At 48.9% G+C, this 22,441-nt stretch overlaps 1 protein-coding gene across 1 annotated transcript in view; it reads left to right on the forward strand.

The window, feature by feature from the left end:
* The window catches only part of LOC119431026 (calcium-dependent secretion activator-like), a 629,635-nt gene that overhangs the window by 596,221 nt on the left and 10,973 nt on the right, over positions 1–22,441 (forward strand). The window contains exon 29 of the mRNA XM_049657435.1: positions 17,881–18,026. Coding sequence (XP_049513392.1) covers positions 17,881–18,026 — 146 coding nt within the window. The remainder of the gene's footprint in view (positions 1–17,880; positions 18,027–22,441) is intronic.

Consider the following 22,441-nt stretch of genomic DNA (forward strand, 5'->3'; position numbering starts at 1 on the left):
TAACGACGCCCCGTTCGCCCAATATATACCTGCTTGCAGCTTAGAGGGATTTCATAGACAACATTTCTAGTGCGCCGCTTGTTTCTTGGAGCATGGGTCAGGTTTTGCTTTGGTCAGCATCGGGCATATCTTGGCCAGTGTACATGGCGCACTAAAGACAAGATTAGCATTGTGCCTCTGCGCAACCTTCTTGAGGTTGTGGGACACCCTGTGCCAGTATGGGATTACGTGTACCCTCCTCCTGTCAGCTGGTTTTTCTTTGTTTCTTGCATGTTTAATCTTTTGAAGAAGCTTATCGCAGACGCTAGAAACTAAATAAGACGGAAAACCGGTTTGGCTCAGCCTTGTAACCTGGCTGTTAAAGCTGCTTTCTACTTTGTGAATGCAAGATTTAGTTAAAGCTTCCCTTAGGCACGTTATTGCAACTCCTCTTTTTACTAATTTGGAGTGGGCAGTGTCATACAATGTCAACTGCTTCTTCAACCTTGGCTGGTATTCCCAACAAACGTGCGTGCGTGAGCTTCAGATCTAAGAAATGAATGCAATTGTGTCAGTTGGCCACTCACACGTGAATTTTAGAGCCTCCAACACGCTTCTAAAGGTGTTAATTACCTTTTCTATTGTGTCATCTAGCCTTGACTGTGGCACCTTGTTAATGACCACCAGGTAGTCGTCGACGTGCCTCAGTACGGTAGTTGTGCAGAATTTCCATGTCCATGTCCCTTTAGAAGAAGGGACATGGAACGGTGTGTACGAGTTTTCACTGGATGTTGAAGACATATTGTTACGCGAAGAATGAGTCAGTAAGACGGGCAACTATTTACAGGTTGTATTTACAACAGCGGTTGCAGCGCTGACCGGTTAGGTTCACAGCGCGAGCCCAGCTCGTTCTTCCTCTTCTTTGCTCGAGTGATGGCACCCGCGCGCTTCGGTCAAACAATCAAATACCACACGCGTGTAGCATAATCCCCCGGCGGCAGAAGCGACGTCCCGGAGCGTCTAAATGTCATCACTGGGAGGGTGATACTACTTCAGTCGTGTAACGTGCACGATATCGCTGAACTGGGAAGCAGATGGGGCGTCAGGGGCGATCTCGTATGTGACGGGAGTCACAGCACGAAGCACTCGGTAGGGGCCTGTGTAACGCGACAGCAGTTTATCTGACAGGCCGACCTGACGCGACGGAGACCATAGAAGCACCAAAGAACCAGGCGGGAAGTGCACGTCTCGGTGTCGCTGGTCGTACAAACGCCTTTGACTCTCTTGGGAGTTCAGAAGGCGGTCACGGGCAATTTCCCTTGCGTGAGCAGCGCGGGTGACGGCATCAAGTGCATATTCACTGGTGGGTGCCGCGTGAACAGGGAGAGTTGTGTCGAGGGGCAGTGCTGGTTCTCGGCCGAACAGGAGGAAAAATGGGGAATAGCCGGTTGTGTCGTGGCGCGAGGAATTATAGGCAAAGGTGACAAACGGTAGAGCGAGGTCCCAGTAAGTGTGGTCGGAAGACACATACTTCGCGAGCATGTCTGTGAGAGTGCGATTAAGACGCTCCGTGAGGCCATTCGTTTACGGATGGTATGACGTGGATAGCTTGTGCCTCGTGGCACAGGACTGCAGGATGTCCGCGATAACTTTTGACAGGAATGTCCGGCCATGGTCTGTGAGAAGTTGTCGCGGAGCTCCATGTAATAAAATCACAGTCGCGTAGAAGAAAATCGGCAACATTTGTGGCGCAGCTTGTAGGGAGCGCTCGGGTGATGGCATAGCGCGTGGCGTAATCTGTGGCCACAGCGATCCACCTGTTCCCAGAGGTAGAAAGAGGAAAGGGACCAAGTAAATCTAAACCAACCCGAAAAAATGGCTCCGCGGGAATGTCGAGTGGTTGTAGGTACCCAGCAGGTAGCGTTGATGGTGTCTTGCGTCGCTGACATTTATCACACACAGCTACGTATCTTCGAACGGAGCGAGCAAGCCCAGGCCAAAAGAAGCGTCGGCGGATCCGGTCTTAGGTACGTGACACACCGAGGTGACCGGCAGTGGGGAGGTCGTGAAGTTGGTGGAGAACAGCCGAGCGAAGGTGTTTAGGGATCACAAGGAGTAATGCTGGGCCGTCGGGGTGAACGTTGTGGCGGTAGAGTACGCCATCTTGAAGTGTGAATAAGCGAAGGGAACTGTCGGCAAGTGGAGATTTCAGGCGGTCAATGATGACACGCAAGGACGGGTCACGGCGCTGCTCGTCGGCGACATGGACCAGTGGAAAAACAGAGAGAATGCATGCGTCGGTGTCAGGCTCAGACGTAGAGGTCGGGTCTTCGACTGGGTAGCGAGAGAGGCAATCTGCATCCTGGTGTTGGCGTCCCGACTTGTACGTCACTGTGTAGGGATATTCTTGTAGTCGGAGAGCCCAACGACCGAGCCGGCCAGTAGGATCCTTGAGCGACGAAAGCCAACACAGCGCATGATGGTCTGTGATTACTGAGAAGGGCTTGCCATATAAATATGGGCGGAACTTTGAAACAGCCCAGACGAGAGCAAGACATTCGCGCTCGGTAATCGAATAGTTGCGCTCTGCAGTTGTCAGGAGTCGGCTAGCGTAGGCTATAACGCGGTCGTGTCCGTGTTGGCGTTGCGCTAAGACGGCGCCAATCCCATAACTACTGGCATCGGTTCGGACTTCTGTTGGTGCGGACGGGTCAAAGTGGGCCAAGATCGGTGGATTAGTCAGAATTGTGATAAGGCGTGAAAATGCGGCAGCCTGAGGGGAACCCCACGTAAAAGGCACGTCTTTCTTCATAAGTTATGTGAGTGGTTGAGCGATTGCTGCGAAATATTTCACAAACCGTCTGAAATAAGAACAGAGCCTCACAAAACTCCGGACGTCTTTGACAGACTGAGGTACAGGGAAAGCCGTTACTGCTCGAACCTTCTCCTGGTCGGGTTGTACTCCGGAAGCATCGACGAGATGGCCGAGCACTGTAATCTGTCGGCGCCCGAAGTGGCACTTCGATGAGTTTAATTGGAGCCCAGCCTTACGGAAGACGTCAAGGATGGCTGCAACGCGCTCAAGGTGCGTCTCAAATATAGGAGAAAACACAAGGACGTCGTCGAGGTAACAAAGGCAAGTGGACCATTTGAAACCTTGAAGCAGAGAGTCCATCATCCGTTCGAACGTGGCGGGGGCATTGCATAAACCGAACGGCATAACCTTAAATTGGTAGAGGCCATCTGGAGTGACGAAAGCGGTCTTTTCTTCATCTTGCTCATCGACGGAAATCTGCCAATAACCAGATCGAAGGTCAATGGACGAAAAGTATTTGACACCGTGAAGACAATCAAGAGTGTCGTCAATTCGTGGTAAAGGGTAAACGTCCTTCTTAGTGATTCGGTTTAGGTGGCGGTAATCAACGCAGGAAACGCCACGTGCCATCTTTCTTTTTGACGAGCACAACCGGCGACGCCCAAGGACTCGACGAAGGCTCAACAATGCCTTTGGCGAGCATCTTGTTTACTTCCTGCTGAATAACTTGCCGCTCTGCCGTGGACACACGATACGGTCGGCGGTGAATCACCAGTGTTTATCCCAAAGCATCACCAGTGTTTATCCGATGCTGAACCAGGGACGTCTGACCAAGTGGGCGATTTTCAGTGTCAAATATGTCACGGTAGGACAACAAAAGGCGATATAGGGCGACTGCTTGGTCAGGGGCGAGGTCCGGAGCGACCATGGGACGTAATGGGCCGTCGAAGTTCAAGGCATCCTCTGGGTAATCAGGAGGATCTGGAGACGCGTCGGCTGCAAAAGCAGTGACGTGGTCGTCTGTCACAGACCGCGGAGCGTGGCCACCACTATGCCTTCAGGTAACACTTGCTTCGTCAAGCCAAAATTGATGACGGGGAGACACATCCGATTAGCGGCAAGGGTAACGACGAAGTGTGGCACAGAGACGTCGCGCGCCAGGAGGACGTCACGAATAAGGGCGACGATATAGTCGCCATCAGGCACGGTTGCCGTTGAGGCCAATTCGACGAAGGTTAGGGCTTTTGGAGGTAACCGAACAAACGCTGTAGTGCAGAGGGTGTTCGGTTGTTCGGGGCGAACGTTGGAAACAAGAGGAAGCTCGAAGCACAGCGTACCGGTGGAACAGTCGATGAGGGCAGAATGCGTCGTCAGAAAGTCGAGCCCGAAGATGAGGTCGTGCGGGCAACTGGTCAGCACGGTGAACAGGACTGGAACGTGGCGGCCAGCAATTCCTACGCGCGCAGTGCACATACCACTGACGGCAACAGTGGCGCCATTGGCGACGCGTATGGCCCGAGTGATGGCAGGCGTAAGAACTTTTTTGAGGTGACGACAAAGATTAGCACTCATTATGGACACTTGGGCTCCAGTATCAACCAATGCCTTGAATGGAACACCATCCACGTCTACGTCAATTAGGTTCGCGTTCGTGAGGAGCGTCAGTGGAGGATTTGTACAGGACGGACGGGATGCAGCACTACCTCCAAGACCTGCATGGCCTAGTTTTCCATCCGGCGGTTTGGCGAGGAAAAGCGGCGAGGTTGGGGTGACGGGGAGCGACGGCGTTGAGGCGACGGCGATCGCCCGGACGAGCGGCTGTCAGGGGCATCAGAAGGAGAGTACGGACGGCGAGGTGAGTAACGGCGAGCGTCGGCGTATGGGCGAGGAGCAGGGAATGAGCTCCAGTACGGCGGCATCCAGGTGCTGCGGCAGTGGCGGGATACGTGAACAACTCGGTGGCAGCGGAAGCAGATCGGTTTGTTGTCGGGGGTACGCCATTCAGCAGGATTGCGTGGTCAGGGAGCGAAATACTGGTCGTTGAAGGATGTGGCCATGGGAATGGATGCCGAATCAGGTCGGAAGACAGAGCAGGCGGTAGGAATGCCAAGGTTTGCAATTTCTTGCCGCACAACTGCTTGTATGATGGAAATAGTAGGGGCCGCTGGGTCAAAGGTACCGTCGAGGGGTCGTGGATGAAGGGGGGCCGGACTCGCCGCTTCAATCTCACGGCGAACGATACGAGTGACGTTCTTGTGAAAAGGTCGTGTGGCAGGAAGAGCGGAGCAAGAGGACGTGGCAGGGGTGTTTGGGAGCCGGGAAAACTGTGGGACGACGCGGCGGCTTTTGGCTACCTCGAAGCAGCGGCATTCTTTGACGATGGCGTCGACAGTAGAGACGTCGTTATAGACGAGCAAATTGAAGGCGTCGTCCGCGATGCCTTTTAGGATATGGCCCACCTTGTGAACCTCGGTCTTGTGCTCGTCGGCTTTCCGGCAAAGCGCGAGCACTTCCTGTATGTAGGCGACATACGATTCTGTCGACGACTGGACATGGGTAGCAAGCTCCTTTCGCACAGCCTGTTGGCGACCTGACGGGTTGCCAAAGAGGTCGCGAAGCCTCTCTTTGAAAGTGTCCCAGCTGGATATCTCAACCTCATGGGTGCGAAACCAGACAAGCAGTGTCCCGTCCAGATACAGTAAAAGCTCGATGATACGATCACGGCTAATACGAATTTCCGGATGATACGAATTTTTCTGTGGTCCCGGCTGAGCCCCATTACTTTGCAACGTGCTAGGGAACGGTTGTTACGAATCGATTTTCAGCCTGCGTCGGTTGATACGAATAAACGCCGCGCCACCGACGGCCGCGAAAGAGAACAGCGTGCAGTCACGTGCTTTCTCTCCTTCTCTTTTGGTGCGGAGGTGCGGCGCCGGACAGCGCGGAATCCGCGACTGGGCACGAAGAGTTTGAAGCGGTGGCGCTTCAAGAAATAAATGCTTTTTACGTACATGTGCCTGAGTGAGTTCACCTCCGACTCTAATTTAGCTACAGTCGAATCTCGTTAATTCGAACACGCTTATTTCGGACATACCGCGTACCGACATTGCTCTTAGCAGCGCGCCAAATAACGCGGCGGCGCCTCCGACCGGCATTGCTCCGACACCGCTCAGGACAGACCCCTCAATGCCGTGCGCGAAGGAACGGGGGAAAAAAAAAAAAGAACCCGCGGCGGAAATTTCCCCCTCTCTCAAATTGCAAGGTCGCCGTTTCTGCATCGCGCCGGAACAAGCGTGTACGTGCCGACTAGAGTGTTCTAGACAACCGTATTCTAGCACACACTAGTGCCGACGTCTCAGCCACGCGGATAAAATGGCAGTGAACCCTTCTCCTCTATTTTCTAGTCACATGTTGACCTTGCACGCTGCGGCAGCAGCGCAGAGGGAAGCAGCGGCGGAGGCACAGTCGGGCCAACGAAACTGCCACGCCCGCAAACGCTCGCGTCCCGATAACGGCAGAAAACGAAACTTCAGGGGGCGGCTAAAATAAGCTGGCGCCAGCACGGCGGCGGGCGCGCACGGAGTCGAAGGTGAGAGAGCTACGAGGGAGTTGAGAGGGAGGGCGAGGGGAGCCACCGAAATCCGCTTCCCTGCCGCCCTCCTCCCTCACCTTCGACTAAAGCCCTTTACCTTCGACGGTCTCCCCGCGCGCACCCGTGTGCCGGCGCCGCCCGCTCGCTCCCTGAAGCTTCGTTTTCTGTCGTTATCGGGAAGCGACCGTTAGCCGGCGTGGGCAGTTTCGTGGCCCGCGCTTGCTATGCGCTTGCGCGCCGCGATATTTCACGACTCGCACCGTTCGTGCATCGTGCTATGGTGCACGAATACTTCAAGAATACGTCCTTTTAATTCGAACAAATTTTCGGGCCCCTTCGAGTTCGAATTATCGAGATTCGACAGTAGTTTTAATTGTGTTTCGATGATACGAATTTCGGCTAATACGAATATTTTTCGTGACCCCGTGAGATTCGTATCATCGAGCTTTTACTGTATATGCATTGGTTGGTTGCTCGCTCCCATTCTGTAGGATATTTTTTTTAGCACCTTTGACAAATGTGTAAATAGCATTCTGGATCAGTCGTGCTCCTACCGTACTGAGGTACGTCGATGACTACCTGGTGGTCATTAACAAGGTGCCACAGTCAAGGCTAGATGACACAATAGAAAAGGTATTAACACCTTTAGAAGCGCGTTGGAGGCTCTAATATTCACGTGTGAGCGGCCCACTGACAAGTGCATTCGTTTCTTAGATCTGAAGCTCACGCACGCACGTTTGTTGGGAATACCAGCCAAGGTTGAAGAAGCAGTTGACATAAAAAAGCTGTTCGCTCAGCAGTCCTGGTGACAAATTTTTTGATCATGTCTTCTAAGTTGAGCGTGGCGGTCCTTTTCTTGTGAACGTGCAAAGTCAGAAGATGTGTTAGCCTCCTCTGGGTCGTGCGGTTCTGCAAAAAAGTTTTCATTCAGCGTAAAGCGCTAAATGATCGTTCTGCTGAAGCTACAGATGCAGGTATCCAGATGCAGATATCCAGAAAGAAGTTGCAGAAAGAAGTCTACCAGCTCATGGACTTGTTCAGATTTTTCCTGCAGAGTCTTCGAAATGCTTTCAATTGATGAAGCCTCAACTTTGGAAAAAATAGAAGGAAAAAGCAAGAACTTCGCCGAAATACAGCTTAGATCAAAATCAGCTGCATGCACGCCTAATGGCGCATATAGGTTGTCAACCGAGAACTGTCTACCTCTGGCGGCTTCAATCAACGTGTCTTCTAATTTCACTAGCTGCTCCATGGCAGGCTGATCAAAGCACCTCCGCATTTTGCTCGTAATATGGTCGATTGCCTCAATATATTCTTTGCGCAATGCTGTTATGGGATCGAGCGCAACTGGTGGGAGAGAAATGCTGGAGATCTCAAACCTCCTCGGCGGCTTTGTAGGCCTTCCACTGTGAGGCTCCTTCAGACCTAGCTGAGTTGCAACTGTGCTCCTCAAACGTGGTATCAGACCACAGGTTGCGTCATCTTGGCAGCTTCTTTCCCACCTTCGGCATGAAACGTTGAGTGGTGCATTGCTAGTTCCTCACACGGACCAAACAGAGCTACGGAGATTCCCACGAGTGTTTGGTATCCCGTCAAAGCGGCTTTCATGGCTTCAGAACGGCGCAACAGGGAAGACGAAAAGTCTTCGTCTTTCCTGTTGCGCCGTTCTGAAGCCATGCATCCTTACCAACTCGCCCAATTGTCAGTGCTACTCAAAACGCCTTTGCCATCTTTCATGAAGGATCTAACTCGGTGTTTTTTGGACCCTGGCACAGTTCTCAGTGAATCGACTTTATCCTGAACCTTGTCGGGGCACAGTGGCAGAAGGCTATTTGGCATTGACTCATTTGATGGACTGTAGGGACCAATTTTGTGCTTTACTGATTTCTAATTTTTTACGGTACTCAAAGCATCACTAATGATATCGCAGCTCTTACTAATTTCCTGCAGTACAATATTGAGGCAGTGATTACTACAATGTACACACAGGGATGTCGGCTCAGAATCGCTAATCTTTTTTTAGATTCATGCAAAATGGCTGGACATGTTAGCTCATCTCTGTGATCATGTCTGTAATGGCCGTCTACAGCATGTCAGCCCTGCTATCTGACACATTATAAGGGCCCATATACTTTTCGTGAACGTTGAGTGCCCTTTCAGCCCAAAGCATGCAGGTGGCAAACTGTGTCTCTAACGATTTCTCATAGTATCGTGTGGGCCATGGTCTCAATTAACTCGCTCAGCACATCACTGCTTATTTATTTCTGCCATTCCTTTCCTCAATGCTGGAACATACCCTGACCTTTCCTCAAGGAAATCGAGTACATTTCCATCGTATTTAGTGTGCCAAATCAGAGCTTGGCCATGCGACGCAGGTAGCAGATGGAGCTTACAATGACACGTAAAGACGTCCGCGCTTCCTTCTGCTTCTTGCTACACTGCTGTGTTAGGAGCTTGTTACTCCTCTGTCTCGACAGGTTGTAGTTCAGAAAATCTAAGTGGAACTGGAGCTTTTTTTATGCCGTCGGAACCTCTCCATAGCATTAAACATTTATTAAAAACCAGTCCTCACAATGGCTGGTTCTGCTGCTGCCTGCAACCCTTTCTCTTAGAAAATGAAACGCACTCATGAGGAAGCACTACATTGCTTTTGCTGTCACGCAAATTAGCCACACAAATTTTTCAGACCAATCCCGCTGGGATGACCTGTTACTCTTGTTTCTTGGAAATGTGTAGCTTTGGGAAGGAAGCGAGCGAAGGCCTAATGAAACTGACTCCTCCTCAATCGGTTTGCTCTACAGTGAACTCCCACCGTCAAGCAAGTGCGTGCTGCCTGCCTTGCTCAAGGCAGGCAGCAGTTTCTTCCAGTTTGGAAGATTCAGGCAGCTTCTTTCGGTTTGGTCAACTGGCCTCGACGTCGCAGGTGTTTCTAGAAAGAGAAGAAAATAAGTTTTTTACTTTGGCCAATGCGGTCACCTCGGCGGATCTACAACGACTCTATGTGCATACTGGGAGTCTACCCTCCTTTTAAAGTTGTTGGGCACGCATTATAGCCTCAACACTGCAGACCTCGTGGAACAGTCTGTGGATGATGGCAATGACTGGAAGACTGGATGCACTCAGGCTGTAGTCATTGTCCGTTGCTATGGGCTATGGCGGTCGTAAGTTCCGAAAGGGTTCCTGTGAAAGTCATGTGATTTAAGTTGCTCCACTGGCTGCTGTTTAAAACACAGTTTTATAGCCTTACCGTCTGAGCTTGTTTCATGCGCAACAATATGGCTGCATTGCTTGGACGGAGACTCTGGACAGGCACCTACCGCTAACAGTGCAAAATGATGAAGCGAATAAAAGAATAAAATTTACATGCACACTTGAGAAGTGTCATGAAACACGTACAGGCATGGGATGTAATACATTGTGGAGTTTCGGTTCTAGCACTTATGTACAAGAACCATGTTTTGGTGCTGGCAGAAAGAAACTGCCTTTCTTCTGTTGAGAAGCCGACATCGTGGCACACATACTACTCGTGTGCACGCGATCCCTCTGAGACTGAGGTGGAGCAGTGCGGATTGGTACAAAGTAGGCTCTCGAAAGCCTGACAGCATTGTACACGGTTGTCGCGGCCAGTAAATTATGTAAAGATGATTGCATGGTTAACAAAAGTTTGCAGTCTTCATGAGCATTTATACAATATTAATACCTCATAATTTTATTACCTTGCGCATTATTTTTCTTTTAACACAGCAAAGATAACATGACGCAGAGTGTGCTAAGCAACATATCAGGGCAGGTGGCACCGAATTCAAGTGGCCGGGTGATGCAAGATTGTGCAAGGCTCTTTTCACCGGCATATCTTAACCGCTTGGCCTTTAGGCGTGCGACGAATGCGCCGGTCAAACTGTTGACATATTCGGGACAGGATTGGCGTGTATTGACCCTTTTCGTCGAGCAGTTTGTTTTAGCGAAACGAGATGGCACTCACGGCGGCGCGCCATACCTCTCCTCAGCGACCGTGCACGAATACGAGACCATTGCCACTTCTGCCTTGCTTCTGTGCGATCAGCTGTCGGAAATGCAACTGAGTGTTTGCTAACACACTGTGCTCCAATCATGCTAGAGTGAATCATGTGAATTGAGGACGTGTACAATAGTTGGCTGCAAAAATAGTGACTGGCATGTTAAGGAATAGAATGAATCTGTGTGGCCAAGTTCGCGGACCACTGCTGCAACTGTCCGAACGTGCTACCGGCACATGATGTACGGCTTTCCTCGAGGATACAGAAATTTGCTCATCCGCCAGCCTTGTATCGCTAACCTTCAAAGAAAGGACTTCATCCCCAGAATGTCGGCAAGAGTGAGTACCACTTGTTAAACAATGACAAAGGGAGTAGCGCCGCTTCCTGTCATAGTAAGTTTCGCGCACTTTATCTATACATATCTGTCCCAAATGGCAGGAAAACTTACTCCCACTCTATCGCCAACGTATCAAGAATAAGTGAATGGGCGCACACTTGAATATATGCGCACTGTATATGCACAATAAATGACGGACTGCACCTATGGCGCACGAATGGTCGAAGCTGAATGTTTCGTGATGGTCCATAAGAGTAAGCAAGTTACTAGCTGTAATATATATTTGCTACAAGGTATTACAATTTACAAAACAGCTACGTTTCAAGCCTTGTGCACAGCAAGATCAAATCTATCGGAACTGAGCACACCCGCGAGTGATTAGGCAGAAAATAATCAGATAGTGGCCGCACCAAGAAACTTCACTCAGTCAGAAACTGACAAGCCACTGCTTCAAAATATTTGCCGAATGCAGAACAAAGAGCAAAACACATTAATGCTGATTCAATTCATGAGCGGAATGTTTGGATAGCTTGGAATACATATTTAGCCCCGCTTTTAGAACAAGCATCATATACGCTGCTTGCGCCATTTGGACATAGCTTAATTAGCTCCGAAAGCGCTTTTGGATGTTCTCTGAAGGTGTGATCAAAGCTTCGTGTCGTCCACCTAGTCACCGTCTACGATATCTCCGAAAACAGAGGTTTTCTAAGCCGCGCCGGCGTCATACGCTTTCATTGTAAACAAGGAGGCAACGGAGGCAGTTGAGGCAAGCAATGAACGCGTCACCACGTGATCAAACATGGCAGCGCCCATGGGATCACCGCGAAAAGGGTCAGTAGGCACGGTGAGTTACGGGGCACACGGTGCGCCTGTAGGTAAAGTATGTGTTCGCAATCATGCAAAAGTGTGAATAAAATATAAGAAGGAAGATAATCGTCATGACATCACGTTTATTTACAGTAAAGTGCAGTCCACTTATAACGATATCAAGAACTAAAAATCCGATCATTATAACTGATCATCGCTATAGACCGTTTTTTCATGGGCGCCGCCATTGCGTAGGCAGTGGCGCCATCTATGGGCAGTTGGCATGCTGGCTTGTGCAATCGCCCGTGTTGTATACTATGGTATATGCTCGGCGGCAGTTTCTGGTGGATTTTTTCACTCTCGTGCGGTCTATTTAGTATGAAATCGCGTCTTCTACGTGGGCAATGGTCCTGTGAGGCGTAGTGAAGGAATTTAAGTCTGAAGTAGTAAAGCGGCTGGAGTTTATGCTGGCGTTAGGGCGGACTGAGCACCCAGCGCGAGGTGTGCGCGTTTGTTTGAGCCTACAATCAGCCTCGGATATCAGTTAGGTATTTCTGACAGTTCGTTTCACAAATGTTACCTTACTGCACCATTCTCAGCACTGTAATCATAAGCTCTGGTTTAGCTGCAACGAGTAGTTACGAAACATTTGATGATCCTAACAGCGTGGGTAACGTTCTGCTGGAGAATAAGTCGTGCTGTTTACTTTGACAAGCGTTCAAGTTGTTATCTGTAGATACATTGGGCCATTGCCTTGTTTGCTGGGCAAGGTTTTCGCCCACAAATAAAATAGTTTGGTTAATAATAACCGCATACCGTACCGTGTGAATCACACTTTTCGAGTGGTCGAAACCAGCTGCAGACTGCGCGAGCGTCCGAGGTAGCTCTAAATGCTGTGTTATAGATCTGTTTTTTCTATACAGCGCATGGTCCTAGTGGTCCAAGCATGCGGCACGACCATGAGAGGTCTTATTGCGGCTTTATTCCGTGCTCTCTTTTATTTTTCCACAACAGGAGGAGATAAGAGCTTTTTAAAAATTTTTTTTTTCAGTCCCGTAAGTCCAGTCCTCTATATACGACGCATTCACCCATCTTACGGAAATTGTGTCCTTACGTATAGCTGTTGGATTCTCTTTATGCGATCCCCTTTGTATATTATGCCTTACAGGGCAAAAAGTCAATGCTGATCGAAGCACGAAGCCTGTGTGTATCATATGTTGGTTTGCCAATTAATCGCAGTGCTCGCTGTGTTGACCAAAGCCTTCGGCCTCTTGCAAGAGGCTAACGTAGACATAGTGATTTGAAGCCGTGAGAATGATGCCGGTGGCTGATGCAAATGTTTTACAACTCTTCGTCGAGTGAAAACTGATACATATCCAACTTAGGGCCCATTCAAGTATAAACCGCATTCACGCGATCTTGCGCGCGACAGCGACAAGTGACGCGATGGAGATAGCTGTCGCGGTCGCTCGTCGCCTACAAGTCGTACCGCATGCGAGCGACAACTTTGAGCGACGTCTCCCCGGTGTTGCCGGTATGAGGGCAGCAAATACTCGCCGAAACTGGCGTGACGCTTGCTTTATTAATTTAAGTTGATGTGTTTTAGTGTAAAGAGCAGCATAAATATTTCTAAAGGTCTTGCACTGCGTTATTATCAAAATCTAGTCGTTTGCTCGTTCCGTGTGACAATCGGTAGTGCTTGACTGATGTATATCGAGTTCCGGCTTCGCGCTATTGGCTCGTCACTCATAGCACTTCCGGGCGACGAGCGACGAATTCTAGATTTCTAGAACCGAGCGATTGAGCGAAAAGACCGAGCGATCTGTTCGCGCGACGGCCCGTTTCGTCGCTCGTCGCCATCGCGCACAAAATCGCGTGAATGCGGTTCTATCTTCACACTTGCGACTAGGCGAGGTCGCGGGACCAATTGCGACTGGCGACCAGAAATTACAAATGCGACCGACGAGTCGCTAAACCGAAATGTATCACGACATGCCGTTCACGTCTGCTTGAAATGTCATCGCCGCGTAAAATAAACGTCTGCGTCCTGTTCCTTCGCATCTGATTGGTTCAGCTGTTCTGCGACTGCGGTCGCGCGACTGAAAAATCGAGCAGTGAGCGACTGGCCCGAAACGGTCGCATTTCGAGGAAAGCGACCATTTCCCTGATTCAGTGTTTTCCACGCGCCTCGACAGATGGCGCTACGCGATGTATAATTTGCGTTGCACGGTTTGTCCCGAGCGAATGCGTTGCGCGGCGGCGGAGTCGGCGCTCCTGTTTATCTTACTCCGTGGTTCGCAGTCACCAGTAGCGTGGCCGGCAGTGGCGCAACGAAACACAGACACTTCCAATGGAACACGAAACCGGCAGAACGGAGAGCGCGTTGTCACGAGTAGTATCGAATGGAACGAGACAACGCGGCACTCCACGCGCCGTTGCCGCGTGCCGCAACGCGAGTGTGGACTTGCCCGCGCGAGTCTGCCGCTAGCGTGGCCGTACCCTATGCTTCCTCTACTTTCTAGTCACGTGTTGACCTTGCACGCTACGGCTACGGTGCAGAGGGAAGCAGCGGCGCTGTCCCAGGCCGGCCAACGAAACTTCCCACGCCGGCAAACGCCCGCTTCCCGATAACGGCAGAAAACGAAACTTCGGGGAGCTGGCGCCGGCTCGGCTTTGGGCGCCTCGATGCGAGCTGGGCATCGAGGCACCCTAGGCCGGCTGGAGCGGCGGCGCCGCCACTGCGGCGGGCGCGCACGGTGACAGTCGAAAGTGAGAGAGCTACGAGGGAGGGCGAGGGGAGCCACCGAAGCGGCGGAGTTGCCGAGGCGAAATCCGCATCCCTGCCGCCCTCCTCCCTCACATTCCACGGTCTCCGCATGCGCCCTTCGCCGTGCTGTGCCGGCGTCGCCCGCTCCCTGAAGTTTCGTTTAATGCCGTTATCGTGAAGCGAGCATTGGCCGGCGTTGGCAGTTTCGTGGCCCTCGCTCGCTATGCGCGCTGTGATATTTCACGACCCGCACTCAAGATTCTGGTTTCAGCCTCAGCTGTTCGTTCGCACCACGTGCCCTTCTCCTCCACTTCGTCACTCTTTCTTCCTCGAGCACTCCTTGGGGCGCCCGTTTGAGGGGAGCGTTCGCCGTCTCCGCTGACTTCCATACTCCCAGGCAGCCGCACTGTAACCGGTATTTCATTTCCCGCAACTGCACTATAAGCGATACGTGTGTACATGGAGTGCTATGGGAAGATTAACTGGAGAGAGACCGCACTATATCCGGTCCTGCACTATAAGCGGTTACGTTATAAGTGGTCTATACTGTATATGGGTTTTTTTCTCATAGCCCTAATGCGTAAGTTGACACTGCTATGTCGACTCATCGTTATAACCGATATATCGTTATATGTGGTATCGTTATAAGTAGACTGCACTGTAATTGAAGTTCCTCGTTATGGTGGAGGTTTGATCAGGTAGACGGTTGCATCGACGTCGTAGTCTGGTGTTATATGCTATGCTGAGCAAATGGATACCTTTATTCTACATGAATCCTTTAGTTATTTGCATGCATTATTGGCGATACACTTTGCAGGCCACTATTATACTCACATGAACTTTGTGGAGTTGGGTGTGGTGCAGTGGTTGCACAATACTCGGTTCGTTACTTGTTTGTATCTCAGTTTTGCACTACCCCTCCCTAGCAAAAATTCTAATACAAGAACTAATAGCCTGTTAGGTTATTCTATATAATAGAACTAATAGCCTGTTAGGTTAGGTTACCGTCTATTAGGTATATTAGTCTAATAGATATATTGGTGTATTGGTCTGTTAGTCTAATAGATCTATTGGTGTAGTAGTCTAATAGGTCTATTAATGTGTTATACCCGTGTCACACGGGTGTTTGGAAGGCCTTCGAACCGATAGTCTTTTGACTCAAAAGTCAAGTTCGAGCTGCTACACGGGCGGTTTCGAAGGCTGCCGAGTCTATCGAGTGGACGGAGCACCCTACAACTCTATTGAAAACCCGATGGCCTTTGAGCAACGAAAGCGGAAACAGCGCCAATGGGCCCTCTCGTTCACAGTGGGCTCGTACTCACGAATAGAAAGAAAAAATCAAATCAAATGCTCTTAAAAATAGTATATACGAGTGTTATTGTTTATTTAATAAAGTATTTTTGCCACTTGAAATGTGCCAACTGCACATACTCTCGACAACAGCGACGTGCTTGTGTTCATCATGCCACAGTTTCGCAAATAACTTAAAAACTAAACATATATTTATAACAATGTCTAAACAATTTATTAAAGTACATTTCTGTGCTTTTGAATGGATTTAATATTATTTAACTTTTGGTGACATGAAAACGACACTAAAGATCTGCAGCGCCACAGAATTTTTTCGAGAAACGCATAAACCACTCAGTGGCCTTTCAAGAGTAGCACCGCCACGACTTCTTTGAGTCGGTAAGAGTTGTGGCATTTCGAAGGCCGTCCACTGGACAAGCGGGCCGTGGGGTCTATTTGTATGACACCAAATGTTGCAATGCACAGAACGAAAAACAGGTAGAATTGGAAAAATTGGTTGAAGCATGAATTTTTTACACATTCCTCTTTCGATATCTTTGTCAGGTCAGCAATTTTGATTGCTTTTAGTTAACCATAGGACGTCCTTTTGAAGAAGTGGTTAAAAAAACCCGGGCACATAGATACACACATTTAGAAACATTCAAAAGCAGGGGTGCTAGTTCTAGCACTAAAAATTTAAGCTGGCCATATTTGCTTCCAAATTGAAAGAATGTGGCTTCGTAATTGCCAAACTAATTTTAGAACAAAGTGTGATATGCTAGCTCAAATTGTTTACCATAATGAAAAATTACACCGCCTGACACGACAGGACAAATAGAGAGCACACAAAATGAACATAAAATGTTCTGTGTGTTGCACTGAAAGTGTAGGCTGGTAAGGAAGAACTCTAGGCCGAAATCTTGCACGGCATTGTCGGGCAAGTCATTGCTGCAACGCGCACAGCAGTCAGCCCGATGACACTGTACTGAAGTACATCCACTGTTTGGATTTAAAAAAAAAACACGAAACAATTTTATACTGCACTAGAAGAATAAAAAAGTAGACCTCCAAACGGTAGGATCGGTGATGGCACAGCACATAGATGCACGCTGATGCGTCCACAAAGCCACGAAGCAGAGGGGTAAAAACAGTTGGCTTGCATTGTTTTGAAGGCACTACAGCATCCGCAGATGTCCAAATATACTAGTACTGCGCTCACACCACGGGCTCCTTAAAAACACATTGTTCATTCACTAACAAACACGCACGTCGTAGTAAAAAAGAGGCCTCGCCTTGACATGGCAGCCGCCAATGCATGCAACTACGGCTGATCACGGTCAAACGTTCTTCCCGCCCGCTGTGTTCCCTTCTCTGCGATACTGCTCTTTGATGTCAATAAATATTTCAATAAATAAATAAAAATTTAGGTTATAAATTTAACATTACTTTATGTGCACTTTTAGAGGCAAACAAACGTGGTTGCTGCCCTCACGGGGCACACCGCGTCTTTCGGAATACGGCTGGGTTTTTCTCCTCATGGGGAAGTATTGGCTGTGCTGTAAACACTAGCTGCTTCCTCAACGACTCATCACGACGAGGCTGAACAGAGGTCTAATTAGGCAAAATTGGCAAGACCATGTTGGCACGCGTCGCTTTCGTGATGTCACTGAGAGATAGCGGCCAGTTTCACTAGCTTAGTGCGCTGAAACTAATGCAAATGTGCGAACGCAGTGTGCTGCACATTTGTATAGCAGAATTGTTGATGATTCAGTGAATAATTAGAAACACCTCTCGATGCAAGCAAGAAGCGGTACCCTAGTCTAATTTTTCATCAACTTTCACCCTCGCATTAAACAATCAGCAAACAAGAGCAGCAGAATCCAGAAATACAAGTTTCCTAACAGACCAGCAACAATCTGTATCAGACCTATAGGACCTTTTAGTCTAATAGAGAAACTAGAGCTATGCATTGCCAGAAGATTATGCTGATTTGTTATTGTTTATAAAGGTGTGTGCTCATTCTTAGCTTTCTTCATTCAGGAAGTACTCATAATATGGTTTCCTTCCCGAGTTCCTTGTGTGCATTGCAAAAGCATAAAAATGCAGTGCAATAACAGCCGTGCAGTTTCACAACTGTGCTTGGTGGCTGCCAAGTGTGTGCGTCCATTGCCGTTGTTTGCCTTGTGGTTGTGGCACTTGATTGTTGGGACAATTGGAAGTGACTCCAAGGCAAGTAGTGTCAAGGCTGACACTGCTGATTGATTTTTTTTTCTGCAGAAGCTGTACTCAGACTTCGAGCTCCAAGGTATTGAGGAGGAGAAACTCAACTCAAAGGTGTACCAGACAGTGTGCAGTCGGCTTCAGCTGGAGGAGGCAGCTGCCTCAGTATCGGACGCCAATAGCCGTGAGAAGGACGACTCTGAGTGAGACTTGTTCCGCATTGCATGATACATCATCTCTGCGGAAAACATCTACATGCTCATCGATTGTCTTTCATAACAATATGTGCAGAGCCTCTGACGTGTCTGATAAAAATTTAGTGCAAACAACTACATGGCATATTTTGCCTGATACTTAGCTCCAATTAGTGCATGCGTTTCACTGCACGTATAGCCTTAGATTCAAGTGGTGCTGTGTTTCTTGGTTGTATGATTCAGTGAAGATATATTTTACAGACAATTTTGCAGGATGGGATATTTGACAAGCACTGTTCTTACATAATGCCTTATTTCAAAGCAAAGCTTAATTTACCACAACCCCCTCGCCCAATCCCTTCCCTGGGGGTTTGGTGTCGCTGCTGCTGGCTTGGTCGGTATCTCACCACACGTGCACACACACGCGAAAGATATACATATATATAGTTGCTTAATGGGGAAGAATAAGAACTTGTGCCCAGAAAACGAATTACACTCAAAACACGACAATAGTGGCAAGCACAATCGTCGGTCATCAAAATCTGATCTACGGGTCGTGCATCAGCTATTTGTACAAGACCCATCGTACATTCCAGCGTAATAGCTGGTACTCGCGTTCATGCGAGAACGTACGCCACTATTCGTGTTGTGCTTGCAATTTGTTTAGACAACAGCAACAGTCGAAAAAGCTCTGATACTTGAAGGCATGTCTGAACAATAACGTTGTAACAGTTACTGCTGAAAGATGGTCACCAGAAGCACAATTACGCGTATCAGTCTTAAAAAGCATCATCCCATTGCTGCGAGCAGAACATAAAAACAAAAAGTACATACAGTTAAACCTAGATATAACGAAATTGACAAAATCCCGAAAAACTTCGTTATAAAGATAATTTCATTATGTGCAGCTTCGGCACAAAAATACGAAAAAGAAACGCTTACCGTATTTACTCGATTCTGACGCGCCATCGATTCTAACGTGCACCTGTTTTCCATGACCAAAAGACTCAAGAGTCAATATCTTGCATTTCTTCGTCGAAGCACTCATCCTTGGAATGTCACTCCAAGTACTGGATGCGTGGACGCATGTCGTTTCGCACAAGCGTGAGGCGTCGGAAACGAAGAGTGAGCGACACGATGGCGTTGTAGCATCGTATAGTGTCACCTAGTGTCAGGTTAGTGAAGTGAAGCGCAGAGACTTGCGCAGTAACCAAAGAGTGGCGCTGCCAGCGCGTTGAAAAAGAACATGTTTTTTTTTTCCTTCGGCAACATCAACTGGAAAAGAGAGTGCTGGCTTGGCGGGCTAGGCCAGCTGCAGCCACCGGCGAGATCAGGTTTGAATGAAGGCAGGAGGAAAGGTCAGGCCCGCCGCGGCAAGATCGCCGGGTCGAGGGATGCAGGCCCGTCTCGCGCACGCTTGCACACGAGCGCTCGCTCTCGCCTCGCAGTCGCCGTGAATTCCAGCGCGCCAAGTGCGACGGCGCCGCTTCGCATTCCATCGCAGCGAAGAAGCTGGTTCCGGTTGCTGCTCGCGCGAAAATGACAAAATTTGGGGCAAAATCTGTAGGTTGTCGGTGGGGAAAATTCATTATTCGTCTCCCGCTGCCACTTCGTTACGTAGAGGTCTCAAATACATGTGCTTTTATGGAGTAACTTCGTTATATCCAGGAATTCATTATATGGAGGTTCATTATAAGCAGCTTTAACTGTATAAGGAAAAGAAACTGACAAAGCAAGTGAAGTTTGCACAACACAGTTCGTTAGTGAATGTAGAATGGCTGAAGACGCACTTCGTAGACAACTTGTGCATGGCGGTACTGTGATTGCATGACACTGTCAGGCAGTCTAGTGCACCTTATAGGGAACTTATAGTCCATTGCATAGGTTTTTCATTGAGCCTACTTTAGGGCGTATTGGTGTCAAAACCCAAGCACCATCACCGGGCTGGTACTCCACGTGGCGTCGTAAAAGATTGCACTGTTGGCTGTCAGTTCTCTGTTCGTTCTTAATACGCAGGCAGGCGAGCTGTTGGACTTCTTACCGCCCAGCGCTCCGGTTTACTGCCTACTCCTCCGTTTTATAGCACACCCCTCCAGTTTACTGCCCACCGCTTGGTTCGACCAATCAAAATTTCTGATTCCTTGTTTTTTCACTATCCTTGGGTGTTTGTTACTGTGAAGAAATTTTAGTTAGAAAAGTGATGTTGAAGTTGAGCAAATCACACTTTTCTAGTGCGCTGTCAACAAAAATCAGGGAGAGAAAATTGGCCGTCAGGAGGTGCCCATCGTAATGCGAAGGATGTTTGTGGTGAACGGACGTGTTTTTTCAGGGCTCTGTGGCAGCGAACAAAAACATTAGCTTTTGTGCATGCATTCAGCTTGTTTCTGTTTCTAGACGTGCTGGTTTCTTTAGCTTTAAAATAATAGGTGGCTAGGTTATCAGCTATTAGTTTTTTTTTCTTCTTTTTTTGTCGTCTGTGTGTATTTGTATCGGGAATATTGCTGTTGTAGTATAGTGAGAGCGTGGGCACGTGCAACTGTGTGTCATACCTCGTTTGTTCACCGTTTATTGTGTTTAAAACATTGCAGATAAATCATTTGTGGCAGGATTTAGGCTATATGTTTGTAGGTACATTCTTTGAAATGTTCGGTGTTAGCATTAGAGAAGGCTAAGTGCAACATGTGGCAAGAAAGATGGTAAAGCATGCAGTGTGCGGGGGGGTCCCTCAAGGTAGACCAGGGGAAGGATGAGAATGGAGAGGAAATTGAGTCATTTGACACACTGTAATGTTGACTAAAGAAATTGGAGGATGGAGCTCAATATGGAGCGAGACGCACGCAAGGTGGTAGAAAGAAGACTTCGAGCAGTCGAGAAAAAGACTGAACAGGGCCGCCATCATGAACGAAAATGGTAGTGACGATGGAATGCTGTCTCCCGGTGTGACAGGACCGGGAGTGCCTGGAACGTGCGGGTTGGGCAGCTGGAAGGAGACCCACTTACCTTGAAGCGACCACAAAGGGAAAGGAGGAACGAAGGGGTTAATGCGCCATGTCAAATCCGAGTCACGCGGATGACAAAGGGAAGCAGGAAGAGGCCTCAGGAGTAGGAGAGAGGGAAACGGTGGCACTCAAATCTGACTAGGTGCTCAGAGGCAATTGTGGAGAGGGTGAAAGGTGACAAAAGAGTGTCAGTAGGGACATTTCCAGGGCAGACATTGGGCTCTGTCATGTGGAGAGCTAGAGAAAAGCTCATGGATAATGCAGAGGGCGCAACCGTGTAGTTAGTAGCAGGTGGGCTAAATGATGTGCTAAACAGAATAGAGGCAGGACTAGCCCGGCGTTTGGCGAAGGGTGTCAACGACTTGCATGAGGGCCCCCTCGGGTGCAGATTGTGATGTGCACAGTGCCAGAGGTACCTTTATGTGACAGAGACGTACAAAGAGTGCCTGTATGGAGGGAGAGTGAGCTGAGAAAAAGGTTTCCAAGTTGTAGAAGTAAACAGGGAAGTGAGAAGGCATGGCGGTTTTCAACATGACGAAACCCTCTTCAATCACAGGCTTGGATGGGAAGTGGGCTGGTGACTTGCTGGTCGCCCAATTGCTTTTTTTTTTTTTGGGGGGGGGGGGGGGGGGTGCACTTGGGCGTTCAGCAGGCCAGGGTGAATAGTAATGCACAAAATCCACTTGTGGAACCTCAGACTAGCACCACCGTTAATAACAGAAAAAGGAGGAAAAGAAGAAAGAAGACAGCTCGCTGTGCTTATGGATAATGCGCAGGGCGCAACCTTGTAGTTAGTAGCCGTTGGGCTAAATGACGTGCTAAACCGAATAGCCATGTTACATAACCATGCAGGACAGCAGAAGAAAGCAAAAGTGGTTAGAGATTGAGGAGCAGTTGTATAGAGGTGTGCATACGGCTACAGAGACTGCCACCAATGATTGATGTGTGGGAAGGGCGCACCAAATCAGAAAGAAAGGGAGGGGGAGTCGGAATGCTCATATATCAGGGAGCCCAATGGGAAGGAGTGAATCCAAAGAGCATCTGTGGCTATCAGGCACAGTGAGTGGAAAGAAAACTTGGCTGGGCGCGTCCTAGTAGGAGACCAGAAACCCGGTGTACAGCACTTTATATGAACAGTCAACGCGATGTCGTTGTCGTCTCTGTTTTTCCGCTCGTGCGCTGCTTCAGCATCATTTTCGTGGCCTGGCACATGCCCGCGATGACAATATAAGATGTGGCATTTGCTCCTCCTTTGCAAAAAAGCATCGTCCCGATACACCAAGGTCCGAAGGCAGTGCAGAGGAGTTGCAAAATTGATGTCAGTTGGAAAAGTATGGCTTCATACGAAGCAAGTGCACAACCTCGGGCAGATGCCACTGGCATTTGGAGCAGTAAGGACTGTCAGAAACAACTTCATAATTCACA

This window comes from Dermacentor silvarum, chromosome 10, assembly GCF_013339745.2.
Source record: "Dermacentor silvarum isolate Dsil-2018 chromosome 10, BIME_Dsil_1.4, whole genome shotgun sequence".
NCBI lineage: Eukaryota > Metazoa > Arthropoda > Arachnida > Ixodida > Ixodidae > Dermacentor > Dermacentor silvarum.